This window comes from Vanessa atalanta, chromosome 29 (genome assembly GCF_905147765.1).
Source record: "Vanessa atalanta chromosome 29, ilVanAtal1.2, whole genome shotgun sequence".
In the NCBI taxonomy this organism is placed as follows: domain Eukaryota; kingdom Metazoa; phylum Arthropoda; class Insecta; order Lepidoptera; family Nymphalidae; genus Vanessa; species Vanessa atalanta.
The window spans coordinates 4,015,203-4,030,971 of NC_061899.1; the positions used below are offsets into that span (position 1 = coordinate 4,015,203).

At 35.3% G+C, this 15,769-nt stretch overlaps 1 protein-coding gene across 9 annotated transcripts in view; it reads right to left on the reverse strand.

Annotated features, from left to right (window-relative positions):
* The window catches only part of LOC125075054 (mitogen-activated protein kinase-binding protein 1), a 128,631-nt gene that overhangs the window by 50,079 nt on the left and 62,783 nt on the right, over positions 1–15,769 (reverse strand). The window contains exon 1 of one of the 9 annotated variants that reach the window (XM_047686621.1): positions 9,461–9,670. The exons of the other annotated variants lie outside the window; for them this stretch is intronic. Coding sequence (XP_047542577.1) covers positions 9,461–9,529 — 69 coding nt within the window. The 5' untranslated portion in view covers positions 9,530–9,670. Of the gene's footprint in view, positions 1–9,460; positions 9,671–15,769 lie in introns of those variants that run through there. 9 annotated transcript variants of the gene reach the window in all.

Below are 15,769 nucleotides of genomic sequence, written 5' to 3' on the forward strand. Positions count from 1 at the left end.
AAATCATCGGTTAAGACGCGTTCTAACCACTGGGCCATCTCGGCTCTCATTATAATATTAATTTTATTAGCAAAACTAGACGTTTGCGTAAAATAACACACCGCATACCGCATTTAAAATAACTAAAATTACAGAGACACTTAAAAAATCACGCAACGCTCGATCATTCAACAGTTCCAAGTATTGCTTACTATCGTGTATTCTATTGCGTACTGCACTTTGTATTCAAACGGTGTCACGATTGTTATTCGAGCGAGATGAACGTAACGACAACAGACACTTTAAATACTATGTATTAGAATTGCAAATTAAATACTTAAGATGTGATTCTGTCTGTTAATAAAAATATGCTGGCACACGAAAATAAAAAACATAATAAATAATACAGGTACTCTGAAGACATACATACGTATAAGTTTCAATTTTAATAAAAATACACAAACATGTGTTTATTGAAATTAATATGTCCGTTCAAAAAAGATACTTTTCTCAAGTTGGCTCTTTCTTCAGAGCATATTTTTAAATGTCTTTTAACAAGATTAAATTTAATGTAAAGATGTCCACTACGGGATACGACATAAACAGCAGCAGTACCAGAGTCTCGAGATTTAAAATGTTCACCAACAGACCGAAATTCAGAAGTTCATTTATAGCACCGGGTCCGGTTACGGTCGTATCGGAATTGCAGGGCCATCAGACTATGCGCACGAGGGAATAGGTGCACCTGTGTTTACGCAAATGTCTAGTCTCAAATAATACATGTCACAGATAAATAATATTTCGTCAAATCAATTTAAAAATATCTTCAAAGAGATTTACTACCAAATAATTTTGGATAGCAATTCCAGAGTACTTAATTGTCGGTTTATATAATTGATGATGAATTGATGATTTTTAAAATAATTTACAATCAATAAAAGCAAGAGTTTCATTAATAAAATAGTTTTACCGCCTAATGCATTAATACCTTGATGCGTAACACTTAAAAAAAAAATTGCCCGCGATCGCTTGTCACAGAGGATTGGGTTTACTTTTTGGCGCGAATTTTGGTTACTTTGGAAATACTATTTCTGACTCATAGAACATACTCCGTCTTTGTTGGTTTTTGTTATTAATTATTATTAATTTATAGTAATTAATGTTATTATTGATAGTTATTTGTTATTGTAAATTCAGATCGTTATAAGCTTATTCTTCAAAGTCATTTTCTCATTTTATATTTTTCTGTTCTATATTCATAATATCGTAAAATTCAATGACAAAGTCCAACGAGCGGCCATGTTTGACGTTTACGGGTGCATTCAAAATTGTTCCAAATAATAATTTCGTGCAGCTATTAAATAAAATTAAAAGAAGAACCGTATTTATTTAGTTTTATTTATTTTACCCGAGCGAAGCCGGGTTTTCATCAAGTTACTATGATAATACGTAGCAACTACGTATACGCACTACGTACACACAAGGGCGTGTGTGTGCGTGAGAGGTTATGTCAGCATACAAGAACGTCGTGCCGTTTGCCGTCACGGCATACGTCATCAGTCCCCCAAAGCCCGCCAATTTATAGTCTCACATTAAAAGCATATGATTAAAATTGAAACGTCATGATAATAACAATGTAACCATTTAATATAAAGCTGAAAGCCCAAACACAGTGAGCATAATATCACAAATTCCTCCATCGCTGCCTTCTGGAATGTGGTTAGGTGGGTGGTGGAATGGTGGGTGTGTTTATCATCAATTGACCGCAACCTGCTATTGTATCATTATTATCTAAGGTAGAATACGTTCATTGTGGATTTATAAGTATTTACAGTAAGTATTAACCGTCCACTTGATAAGAATTATTCTATTTTTCGAAATCATAATTCGAAACACCTCCGCGACTTGAGGTAGGTAAATATTCGGTTGAAACTGGAGATTTCGTTTCGATATTTGACACACACACACACACACACACACACACACTCACTGAGAAGAATTTACATTAAACTTCGTAAAGCAATTTCTCCACTCCCATATATATCAATCTTGGAACCGTAAACTATTGTACGATGAGAGTTCAATGTCAATCGTAATATCTAATTTAAAAATGATGTCCGTATAAACAAAATTAACACTTAAAATCGAAACCATTCAACGAGACCCCGTCCGTTAACGGAGTAAGGCACGCGCTAGGCCACCGGCGTATCCTTGACACACTCACTTATCTCCGAAACCATTGAATATTCAATGAGTTACGAAGTGCAACCCACTTTCGTAACTAAAAAACTTCACGAACCCACTCAAATTTGATCGCATTTGTATTTATATATATGTTTATAAAATAGTTATGCTGGCAAACAGGCCACCGGATTGTACGAGTATCGTGCCCTTAATTACACTGGCTCACTCACCCTTTCAATACACAACAACAGAATATATACAATAATAAGTGGGTAGAGCCTACCCAGACGGAATTCCACAATGAAAATTATTATAAATGTGTCTGAGTGTCTGTTGTGTAACAGACAGACAGGCGCATTTTTCACGGCTAAATCATTGATTATGTTGACGAAATTTTGTACGTAAGCTCGAACCCCTTAGCTTTCCTTTCTTACCCTAAGTGGGGATTAAATTGTAGAAGAGGGATTGTATGTAAGTTCTAAAACAATTTTCGTCAAAAACTAAATTCCACGCGGGCGACGCCGTGGAGCTTGTGTATATATTTGTTACGAATACATGTTTTTTTTTTTTTGTGAGAAATACGTAATATATTTCATTATGTAAATTATATTGCAGAATTAATATTTTATTACGACCTTCGCTTAGCCGACGTACGAATTTATAAGTAATTTATCTGTAAAAAATACATTATATATATAAAAAAAGACCTAGTAAAGATCGATTTTATCGCAATTTAAGTATGTATACCAATTTAGAAAGCACATGAAAATTTGTTTTGAACCCATCTATCATCAAGCACGCGTTCTAACTACTGAGCCATCTTAACGTATTATAAATGAAGATTTTTCAGTCAAGAGCTGTTAGAAGTGATAATACACTATTAGCAAATCTCGTGGAATATATAAAGTTAAGTGTACATTATATGATTTTTACGTCCATCGAAATTAAGTATATTTTACTATAATAGTTATTTTTATATTTCTTTTAAATAGTACCTATTGATTGATCAGTGATAGGTAGAGGTATAATCGGTTCCATCCAATAAATTATTTCAATCACATCGACTTTGTAGTGTGACTATTAATTGAGTGTCCTTGATGATTCTAAGAAGTCAGTTGCTGTTTCTTAATGGTGCTTTTTTTTAAAAAAAAACAAGGTAACCTTTATATATAGAATATTGTGTTTTAAGAATTCAATGTTTGGTACCACCCATTCATCACAAATTCTACCGTCTTACTATACGACAATCAGTATTGTCGTGTTCCGTTTTGAAGTTTGGGTTAGCCAGTGTAACTGTAGGCACAAGGAACATTGTTTGTTGTTGTGTACACATTCGTTTCCAAGGTTGGTGGCGCATTGAGGATATAAAAAATGCCTAATATTTCTCACAACGCTATTGCGGTGACCACTTGCCATCAGATGGCCCATTTGCTTGTCCGTCTACCAATGCACGTCATAAAAAAACTTTGTAAAAAAACTAATCGTTCATAATTTTAACTAAATTATATACCTTATTATTTAAAAGAATGACTTTTAACTTTTTTTTTTTCTTAATACTTGTTATTCTAATGTTAGTAGATGTAATTACTCACATAACACAATTATTGAATTAAAATAATATTTGTTTAGTATCGTTTTCGCCTATTAAATCAACTGTTTGACCGTGCTGCGTGATCGGATGCTTCGCTTCTGTGCAGTTGGCGCAGTGGTTGGCACGCGTAAGTCTCAACAGACTGTAAATCAGACCCGGACCAGCACCACACATTTTGATGTGTTTATTGTGTGAAGGGATACATCGAGTGTATTAACCAACCCGCATTGGGAATAAGTTGAAAATTGGAATAAGTTAAAAGCTTCCTCCTCTAGAGAAGAGAACACTTTAAACCTGTCACGACCTTCATTGTTTAGTATGTTTTAGTATCTCACTAAAAGCATCTTTATTCGTCAATATGGTGCAAGTGTTAGTCGTAATCAAAACTACACGAATGGGAAACCACAAAGACGAACGAGTATGAGATGAAATCTTCATAATGTTAACAAGTCATAATCCAAGCGAGAATGATAAAATTCGGAATGAGGTCATAGTTAAGGATGTCACATCGATACTTAGAATAGAGGAAACGGATTTTTACTAATTAACTTAAAAAAATACTCTTAAACAAAATATACTGCCAATCAGCGCTTTTCAAAAATATCTTAGTACAAAATATTTTTATAAAAAAATATTGGACAACATCACATACATTACTCTGACCCCAATGTAAGTAGCTAAAGCACTTGTGTTATGGAAAATCAGAAGTAACGACGGTACCACAAACACCCAGACCCAAGCCAACATAGAAAACTAATGAAATTTTTCTACATCGACTCGGCCGGGAATCGAACCCGGGACCTCGGAGTGGCGTATGGGTACACCACTCCGAGGTCCGGTGTACACACTACTCGACCATTGAGGTCGTCATATAATAATAAGTATTATAAGAAGTGGCTACATTTGCTCTTTATTTAGCCTAATGTCAAGCGCGAACTTCATTTAATTTCATAAAACTACTCAAGAACTAAAACAATTTAGACACATTTAATTAAATATAAAAAAAAAACTTTGAAAATTCAATCAATCAAGAATTAGTTCCCAAAACGATGCAAGGAATGGTTAAAATATCTTACGCTGTCTATGAATTATTTATTTTTATCATTGTTTTTTAATCTACAGTCCCTTATTGAATCCTCTTGAAGTCGGAACGGGTAGCTAGTTTAATACGTAATACAAAATTAAAATTACAAAAAAAAAATGTTAATAGACATGTACTAGGAATGCTAAAATGGAAGGACACCATCGATAAAATAATTTTAGTGACAACCCTAATCTCAAAACAAGTAAACCGTGCACATGTATCTCCAATTGTGCGCAGTGGGCGTCACTCAGAATGGCGACTGATTCAAACTAAATATGACAATGAGCTACTTCATAGCGCACATTGCTTCGTCGAATAAAAAAGAAAGTCTCTATGAGTACAACACAAAACATTTTGAATTTTAAAGCGAAATATTATTCAAAGTAACTGCGATCGATGTCAATTAAATTTTATTTACAGCTTTTATTTATTTTATTTAGGTGCCGACATGGCCCAGTTGTTAGAACGCGTGCATCTTAACCGACTATTTCGGGTTCAAACTCAGGCAGGCACCAATGAATTTTAATATGCTTAATTTGTGTTTAAAATTCATCTCGTGCTCGTCGGTGGAGGAAAAAATCGTGAGGAAACCTGCATGTGTCTAATTTCAACGAAATTCTGCCGCATGTTTATTCTAGCAACCCGTATTGGAGTAGCGTGGTGGAATATGTTCCAAAACCTTCTCCTCAAAGAGAGAGGAGGCCTTAGCTCAGTAGTGGGAAATTTACAGGCTGCTAATGTATGTATGTATGTATGTTTTATTTATTTGTAACTAGCTTTGTAATAATAGTTTATTTACTAATTTTAGATTGTTTGTAATTTCTTACGTAGAAACTATTGTAGATTGTTTTTACTTGGTGTTAGGGCTTTGTGCAAGTCCGTCTGGGTAGGTTAGCCACCACTCATCAGATACTCTACCGCTAAACAGCAGTACTCAGTATTGTTGTGTTCCGGTTCGAAGGGTGAGTGAGCCAGTGTAACTACTGGCACAAGGGACAAGGGACATAACATCTTAGTTATGTGATGTAAGGAACTGTTAATATGTCTTACAGCGCCATTGCGTATGGGCGGTAGTGACCACTTACCACCAGGTCGCCCATATGGTCGTCCGCCAAACTATGTCATAAAAAAAGATACATCAAGGAGTTACAAATGTAATATTATAATATGTTTATATATAAAAAAACAAGGACTAGATAAATATATTTATAATGAATAATCTTTTAATACTTCATAGTCATCGACTTAAATACTTAGAAACCATATGAAGTTATCTTAAAGTAAGAGTTATACTATTGCCGTTTTCGCATTTAATTTCATTGCTTTAAAGTATTAGAGTTTGTTTTTATGAGATTATAGCAATCGACTTACTGTTGATCGTTTCAACGGACTCCGTTTTGTTGAGAGTTTAATGCTATTAGTATGTACGTTTGATTGCACCTTACTTTACTTCAAATTTAAATTGTGATGTACTTTTCGTCTTCCTGGGATTCCGAAACTCTGGTCGGTGTGGTTGCTATATTATATTAAAATGAGTGTTTGTTTGTCATCCATACAGTCCTAAACTATTATTTTCTATTGAAAATACATAAGCCAGTGAAGTACTTGGGTCAAAAAATATTTCCTATGTTGACCTTTCGATGTAAACTTTTTTAGCAGAGCGAATTATCGTGACGAATAGATAGCATACTTTGTTACTTACCATTAATGAACATTAATGAAGATGATAATTATTTAATTTAGAAATGTTTTTTTTTTTATATATTAGATAAAGTCACACGCATACAGATAATAAAAGACTATGATATCTCTAAGTGTATGTTTTATGATACGTTGATTAAAATGCACCACTCAGCAGCAGTACTGAGTATTTTTGTGTTCCGGATTGAACAGTGAGTGAGCCAGTGTAACTACAGGCAAAAGGGATTATCTTAGTTCTCAAGGTTGGTGGCGCATTGGCGATATAAGTAATGGTTAATATATCTTACTGTGCCATTGTCCATGGGCGGTGGTGACCACTTTAAAAAAAACAAACACAGGTCCGGCTCGACCTTTCCGAAGCACGGTAGTGGAAACTTGCAAAATTCGAACAAACAGACAGATAGATAGAAGCTCTAATTAAAAAAAACCCGTGTGAACAATTTCTATCTATAGCGAGTGTTTAGTTAAACGCTTACTATCTCTTTCCTTCAACGTGGTTTTGAAATTCGTTAAACCAAGACATAAAATTGTTTAACTTCATCTCCTTCAGCCGTCAGTGTTCTGGTGTGTCAGATAAGTTTCTGCCATGTGTGGCCACCAACCCGCATTGGAGCAGCGAGGTGGAGAAAATTTTAAAAACGTCTTCGTCTAATAATTAACAAAATTGGCGTCAGTATTAAATACTCGTTGAAATACCTAATCAAAAAAGTGCAATGTTTCCATTGAATCAATATTTAGTTTGTCACGATTACGCAACATTAATGTGTCAAAAGTTTACGTCACCGTCATCTCGTACACCTGTGACTTACGAATGCTCTTTAAACCTGATAACACACGTTCGTTTAATGACATTATAATTATTATATTGTATGTATTATATTATTATGTATATATATAATGTATTTTATTAATATTAAGTACCTTCTCATCGTGAATTTAACTACAAGTGCGTTTCTATATTAAAATTCCGCAGATATTTTTAACTTTGCCGATTCATACATTAAAATCATTTGTAAAAAATACATTAATAATAAAATCATGTTATTCAATACAACCTGTATATAGACGATGGAAAGACGTGGAGCCAATACTTGTTGACTTCCAGGCATGATATATTATATACATATATAATTGTGTTTAACTAACATAACTTTGTATTTTTAATGTTAAAAAAGAGTACCTACTGAGTTTCTAGCCGGTTCTTCTCGTTAGAATCTACATTCCGAACCGGTGGTAGCTTTACTTAATATAGTTTGTAAGCTGACGATTCCAAAGTGCTTGTAAAAGCCTACATTAATAAAGTATATTTCGATTTTGAGTCCTCTACCCAAAGTTCATCGTTGTATTTAAGCGACAAGACAAACTTATACACATATCATTTATTTCTGCACGATTTTTTTATGTAAGATTAAGAAAAAAAAATATTGATATTAATTTATTCCTCCTCTTATAACCTTCCTTCAAACGAGACATCTTGCGGGCCGAAGTGGCCACACTGAAGCTCGTGAGGAAGCCTGCATGTGTCTAATTTCAAGGAAACTCTGCCACACGTACATCTACCAACCCACATTGGAGCAGCTTGATGGAATAAGTTTCTCCTGAAAGGGAGAAGACGCCTTAGACCAGCTGTAGGACATTATCAGGCTCTTACTTTAAACTCACAGATATAGCGGTTGTGGGCAGATGCATCAGATCTCTATGCAGAGAGATGACCACTCTTCAAAATATCAAACCATTCGCACAATCGACTGTTCCAAATAAAAAAGATATAACTCACGATTTTAACTTTAATTATAGTGTATGAAATTGAAAATATATTTGTGACTTAAATTAAATATTTAAAAAAAAAACACAAATCATTTAAAGATTCACGGTCACCCATCCAAATCTAGTTTCGACCATTGTAACTTAACTCCCGTTCTGCGCGGTTGCGCTAATATCAACCGAGGAAGGTGAACGAACTCTTCCACGTGACTGAATGCTAGCAATCTGTTTTATTACCTAGATCCTAAGACGCTGAAATTAGTTAAGAGTAAATACTATATTTTACGAGGTAACTTTAGCAAGAGATCTGAGTATAACGAGACCGACGTAATATTTATCAGTAATTTTCATTAGTAATCAGTCAATTATTGTATTTTTAGTATTTAACGAGCTACAACGTCGGGCAGCCTTCAGGCCAGCGATATTGACTAGATCTGCCCTCTTGTTATCACTGAAACTTACTAATATTATAAATCTGGTAGTCTGTATGTTTGGGTGTTTGTTACTCGAACACGCAAAGACGACCGACGCAAAATCTGAAGATTTTAAATATAGAATAGAGATAGATTAAAACTTCATTAAACACAACGACGAACCAATTGGGGGCCAAAGTTAGTATATTACATTATTATAGCTTATACAGACCTAATCTGTGCCAAGAGCCTCCATCTCAAACTACCAAGCCATTCGGTTCGAACTGTGTTTATCCATCAATAGTATTCCGCTTGAACTCTCCCCATGAGTGTCAGATTGACATCCTTTCTGAGTATAAATGTGTATGTGTGTGTGTATCTCACATACTGTAATATATCCAGCGCAGTTGGTTAGTCTTCATTGGCTCCACTATTATTTTTATACCCTTCTTATATGGGTTAGTTTTTAATCCAAATACATTCACCCTTCAAACTTTCCCGACCTCCGTATTCCCTACCACCTACAATAAGAGCACCTTCAAGTCTAAATTGAATAGCACCTTCTAAGCAAGCGCGCTCCACCTTAGGCTGTATTATAACTTTCAACATAAGTCAGACGCTAGCCTATATATTATTTAAAAAAAAAAAACTGAATATGTGAACAGTGGAAGGCACCTCACCTACCAGCCGTAACTATAAACCAAAATTCCAAATATTTCATTGAATGATACACAATTAACTCACCTCGTACGCTGGTGTGTGCAGACTGTCCTTAATGACTGGCGCGCTGTTCCTCGGTGCCATAAGCGCCATATTATCATTTTACATATAAATATTTATATTTATAAAACATATATCACTTCACTTCACAGCGTTACACTATATCTTCGATTCACTTTAACACTTTTCTTATATTATATATATCTACGATGATATATTTGATTTTAAATCATACCAAGTCTAGAAAAGAAAGGTATATTAAAATCAACGATTTTAATGCAGTATATAGAAATTATATCGTAAATTTACGTCAATGTTATCTTCTAATGTACCAGTCCGATTTAAAATAATATTTATACGCTAGTCGCTAATATATATGTTATCGAGAGAGCCTTAAAAATATACTACAAAACATCACGTTTCACGCGAGATAAAACGCGCGAAGCAACTATTAAATAATAAGCTAGTTTTAAAGACTACGTTTCGAACTCTTTTTGATCCTACATCATGAACCTACCCCTTGAAACCGTTGCTGTGGATTCAGATCTGACCGAGCACCGCTGAATTTCCATTTACATGACTTACATCGTGAGGAAACCTACATGAATCAGATGAAAATTTACCACATGCATATGCACCAACCCGATTTGGAGCAACCGTGTTCGAATCCTCACACCTCGATAGAAGGGGAGACTTTACTCCGGCACTTTTTTGTTTTAAACAAGATTAGTCGACAGTATACGCACGACTAACTCTTTCGAATTCGCAAATTTCACGGTCATTACACGTATGTGGTTACAAATTATAAAAAAAAAAAAAAAAAACGGTTCGCGTGTGACCCACTGACTAACATGTGTATCAAAACGGTCCGACAGACTTTACCGAAATTGATCCACTGTTATATTAATATCGTCTTTGAGCGGTAAAACGATTTATTAATATTACATTTTTCTATTGGAAATCGTACATGATTTCAAGCAAGAAATTCCTCAGGTACATAAGTTGTATTTTGTATACATAAGGAATAGGGATATTTATATTCATCCGTCTAGTAACTCATATATTATTGCACCGCTAACCAGAAATACTTAGTATATTTGTGTGCCAGTTTGAAGGCTAAGGGATATAACATCTTAGCTCCCAAGGTTGGTGGCGTTAAAAATGACTTTAAAATAAGTAATGTCTCACTCGCCCTTCAAACGGGAACGCAACAACATCAAGTATTGCTATTTGGGGAACTAGGTACTCTTTCGAAGTTATTTACAATACAATACTATTGCCTCATCGGTCCAGTGGCTAACTAAAAAGGTTGCAGATAAAAAGGTTCTGGGTTCAAATTCCAAAGCGAAAAGGTAACATTACTGACATACTACTGCTATTCGATTGTATCTTTGAACTTTCTATAGTCATGAAGGAACCATTGCCACCCCAAAATGAAGTTTAGAGAATGTGACTGCGTACTACCTTTGATATCTTTAGTAATAACTTATTTAATATTTTCTGCACAGTATGACAATTTTGTTTTTACATTAACAGCCTGTAAATTTCCCCACTGCTGGGCTAAGGCCTCCTCTCCCTTTAAGGAGAAGGTATGGAGCAATTTCGCAATCATCGGTTAAGATGCACGCGTTCTAACTACTGGGCCAGTATGACAATAGTAATAATTTATGTAATAACGTCTGCTCATACAATTTCCTATATGACTGGCGACCCATATCGCGGCTGAAATTTATAAAAAACACATGCATTCTATAAAACAATATTTCTATACACGAAAACAAATTACACTCAAGTACTTATAACGCTTTAAGTAACATATATTTACACATTCAGCTCATATACTTCCTTGAAGTGTTTATGTAAACCAAGGCGAAACGAGTTAACGCTTTTTGCTAGCACCGACATTATAATTAAACGTCTGCATCAATATCTCAGCGGAGGCTTAAAAAAGACAATTCGAATTAATTAAATTAAATAATAATAATCATACTAAAATTATTATGATAACATTAATTAAAATTTACAAAACTCAGATATGTTTACTAGAATTTGATACCACGACCTTCGTTTTTGTAATCCTCCTGTTGTAACCAGTAGTGTGTGTCGTTTTTTTTTTTTGTAACGTAATTAAATATCGTTGTCGCCTTCAATGAGTAAGTAGTTACTATTTAATTTGATATTAAAAATTTTATAAATATTGGACAGCATCACATACGTTACTCTGATCCCAATGTAAGTAGCTAAAGCACTTGTGTTATGGAGAATCAGAAGTAACGACGGTACCACATACACGCCGACCTAAGACAACGTAGATAACTAATAAACTTTTTCTACATCGACTCGGCCGGGAATCGAATCCGGGACCTCGGAGTGGCGTACCCATGAAAACCGGTGTACACACTACTCGACCATGGAGGTCGTCAAAGTAGCTCTATGTTACTCAAATTCCATATAAGATGTTGGTGCGATTTGATTGTTTAGAGAAAAGCATACAAACCTACACTCGGGGGTTAAATTTAAAAAAAGTATCAACCTATCCCCATACCGAATTTCACCTATATCGATTCAGCGGAAGAAGCTGTAACAGACAAACTTACTTTCGCATTTATTATATATTATTAGGATAAGCTTGTTTTTATTTTAAATAATTCAAATTTATTCATAATTTAATTAAACATACATAATTTAACTCGTAAAGAATGGCATATTGCCAGATCTATATTTTTTTTTTTTTTTATGTCATAAGGTGGCAAACGAGCAGGAGGCTCACCTGATGGAAAGTGACTACCACCGCCCATGGACATCTGCAACACCGGGGGGCTTGCAGGTGCGTTGCCGGTCTGTTGTGGATTTTCGGACATCTAGGTGGTGCGGGTGATATTTGGAATTTTGACGAGATGTCCGAAGGTGAAATTCAGCAGCCGGGATTAATTCGAACAATTCCTCGGAACATTCCCCGTGATAAATTCTGTAGAAGATGCAGAGCGATCCAACATCTCTACGCAAAGCCAAAGGATCAAGCAGATCGGAAAGGGCTTGATCGTCGATAATTCGAGCCGCTCTACGTTGGATACGGTCAAATGGAAGGAGCTGGTACTGGGGAGCACCCGCCCAGAGGTGAGAGCAGTATTCCATGTGAGGCCGAATTTGCGCCTTGTATAGTCTTAGACGATGGGCCGACGTGAAATACTGTCTTGCCTTGCTGAGCACACCAAGCTTTTTTGATGCCAATTTACATAATTATACATACATATATTTATTTTGTAAAGACGTATTAACATTAAGTCCTTAAATATATACAAATATGAATTCAAAATAGTTACTGTATCCTGACCGTGGCAAGAATGCTAGCAGCATTTCGCCGTTGAGTCGTAATTCCGATCCTCTGGGCAAAAAACGAACCAGCCCTCCTGTCACCAGTGGAGGCAACAAGGCGTAGTGTTACACTTTTATTAAAGCTTTTTGCACTACTACTCCAAGGCCCGAGTGTATATTAGAATTAATATATAACTTTATATCATGCTAGCTATTGTTTCAAGGTGAACTAGATAAAGTAGGCTTATAAAATACATTTATGCGTCTTATATTTTATGAGATATGGATATTTCAATGTAGTCACAAAAAAAACATACGCTGATCTTAAATTTCAACAAAAAAATAACCGGAAATAACGCGTGTATATATATGTTAAAGGTATATATAAGTCTAATTCAATTTAAAAATGCGTGTATAACGTCAAAAATTCAGGTTCGTGTGGATATTGTACGATTTTCGAAACGAATTTCTCTTACGCGGCTTGAAGTAGAGAGAACTGGCAGAAAACGTCACGTAAGGAAATATAAACCAAAAACCACCCAGACATCCTACCCTCTCTTTCTCTTTGTATATATTACATACGATTTAATATAACATTATTCAAACTCATTTTTTTTAGTGTTATAGGGGGCAAACGAGCAGGGGACCCACCTGATGGAAAGTGATCACCACCGGACATGGACATCTGCAACACCGGGCGCTTGCAGGTGCGTTGCCGGCCTTTAAGGAATAAATACGTTCTTTTCTAGAATGTTCCCAAGTCGTATCGGTTCGGAAAAACCGCCGGCGAAAGCTGGTTCCATAGAGTGGTTGTGCGAGGCAGAAAATGTCTTAAAAATCGCGCTGTTGTGGATTTTCAGACATCTAGGTGGTGTGGGTGATATTTATATATATGACATATATGTTCTAACTCACAAATTTTAATAACAATTTAATTTCTAGTTTAATTATTCTCAAACGTTGGTTATTAATTCCATTATTACTATTATTTAACAAATAATTTATAACGAAAGCAACTAACAAACCGGGTGTGTCCCACGACAGTTTCTTACCGCTTCTTCTCGGTGGAATCTACATTCCGAACCGGTGGTAGCTTCACTTAACATTGTTAATGACGATTCAAAAGTGCTTGTAAAAGCCTACTTGAATAAAGTTTATTTTGATTTTGATACATCCCTTTTTTAACATTCATATACATTAACACACATGGATCACCTGAGGTCAAATGTAGCCAACTAATTCCTACGACCATTTTGTCTACATTACACTGTCTCCAACTCAACTCAAGGATGAGTCCCTTCAAATACACAACAACACCATGGTGCATACATCCTAGAACAATACATGCATTGCTATAGGATACATAGCGGCTGATTATGTTATGAGTGTCAACCCAAACGGTCCTCTAGTACCAGTTCCGCCTTCACCATCACGGGCGCTAAATAAACTCGCGTGCAACGCCGGGAGGCAATCGCGAATCGAGAAAGCGTTTCAATTAACCCGCAGTTTCTCCGGTGAAAGTAAAGGGTGTTCGAAACCTTGTATGGTTATATCGTTAATGGTATAATATTATTGCTATATCAAATAGTTGAATGAACTTACGTTACTTTTTGATTTATTAAACGAACAATAGTGACCGATTGACTTATATATGTACATATATAGTAGGTACTAGTCGATGCCCGCGGCTTCGTTTAGTCGGTCAGGTACGTATTTGGCAAATAAAGTTCAAGTTCAAGCTTACTTAATATCAAAATTTTATCAAATTCGGTTTAGTTCGTTAGATCGTGAAAGAGAGACAGACAGAGTTACTTTCGACTATATAAGTACAGACTTACTAACTAGTAAATAATATTATCGATCTTACGATTACACAGACAAAATATACTAAAGTGAACCTTTGCAAGCGGTTTAGAACCTCTTTTTAAGGCATTTAACGTGATTATATTAAATTAAAAAATACCACCGGTTCGAAACGTAGATTCTACTAAGAAGAACCAGTAAGAAACTCAGTAATTACTCTTTTTCGACAGTCAATTACATAGATTACTAAATACAACTATTAAATCTTTATTTATCCCGCATTTAATTTAACAATTACTAACCGCCATACTTTTTATTATTTGTCCTTTAACGAGATCAAAGCTTTTTTTAATCTGCGATTGAAATTTATTAATATATAGTTGTTAATTTTATCAAATTCGGTTCAATTCGGCTTTGACCGTGACATAGCAACAGACAGACAGACAGTGTTACTTTCTCCTTTATAATATTAGCATAAATATATATGAATTAAAAGTTTTTCTAAATAATTTAACTAGAGAAGCGAACATTCACAAAATCTGTACGGCAACCAGTAATATTCATCATCGTCATCATTAACAGCTTGTAAATTTCTCACTGCTGGAGGATTAAGGCCTCCTCACCTTTTAAGGAGAAGTTTTGGAGCATATTCCACCAATGCAGTTTGATGGAATACACATGTGGCAGAATTTCGTTGAAATTAGACACATGAAGGTTTCCTCACAATGTTTTCCTTCACCGCCGAGCACGAGATGAATTATAAACACAAATTAAGCACATGAAAATTCAGTAGTGCTTGCCTGGATTTGAACCCGCAATCATCGGTTAAGATGCACGCGTTCTAACCACTTCGCCATCTCGGCTCCTGACAGCCAGAAATATCGAGGCATAATTAACAAAATATTGCATCCCGATATTTCAATAGTATAATTGTCACCGAAACGAGCGCTGAATGAGTAAAGAACGTCATTCCAATAAGACGATACATAATGAGTACGAAACAAAGGGTATTCAGAAGAATTCGCGACTCAGCAACCGTTGGCAATGCTCCATCGGGTCAAGAGTTTGAAAGGTTCGTGAACTGTAAATAACTGTTACGCTTCGCAGACGGATAGGAAATACGACAAAGAAAACCTGTATAATATAGGTTAGATGCTGTAGATTTCGATGCGGTAAATTAAATACAATATTGTCACTATCCTTGTCTATTATTTA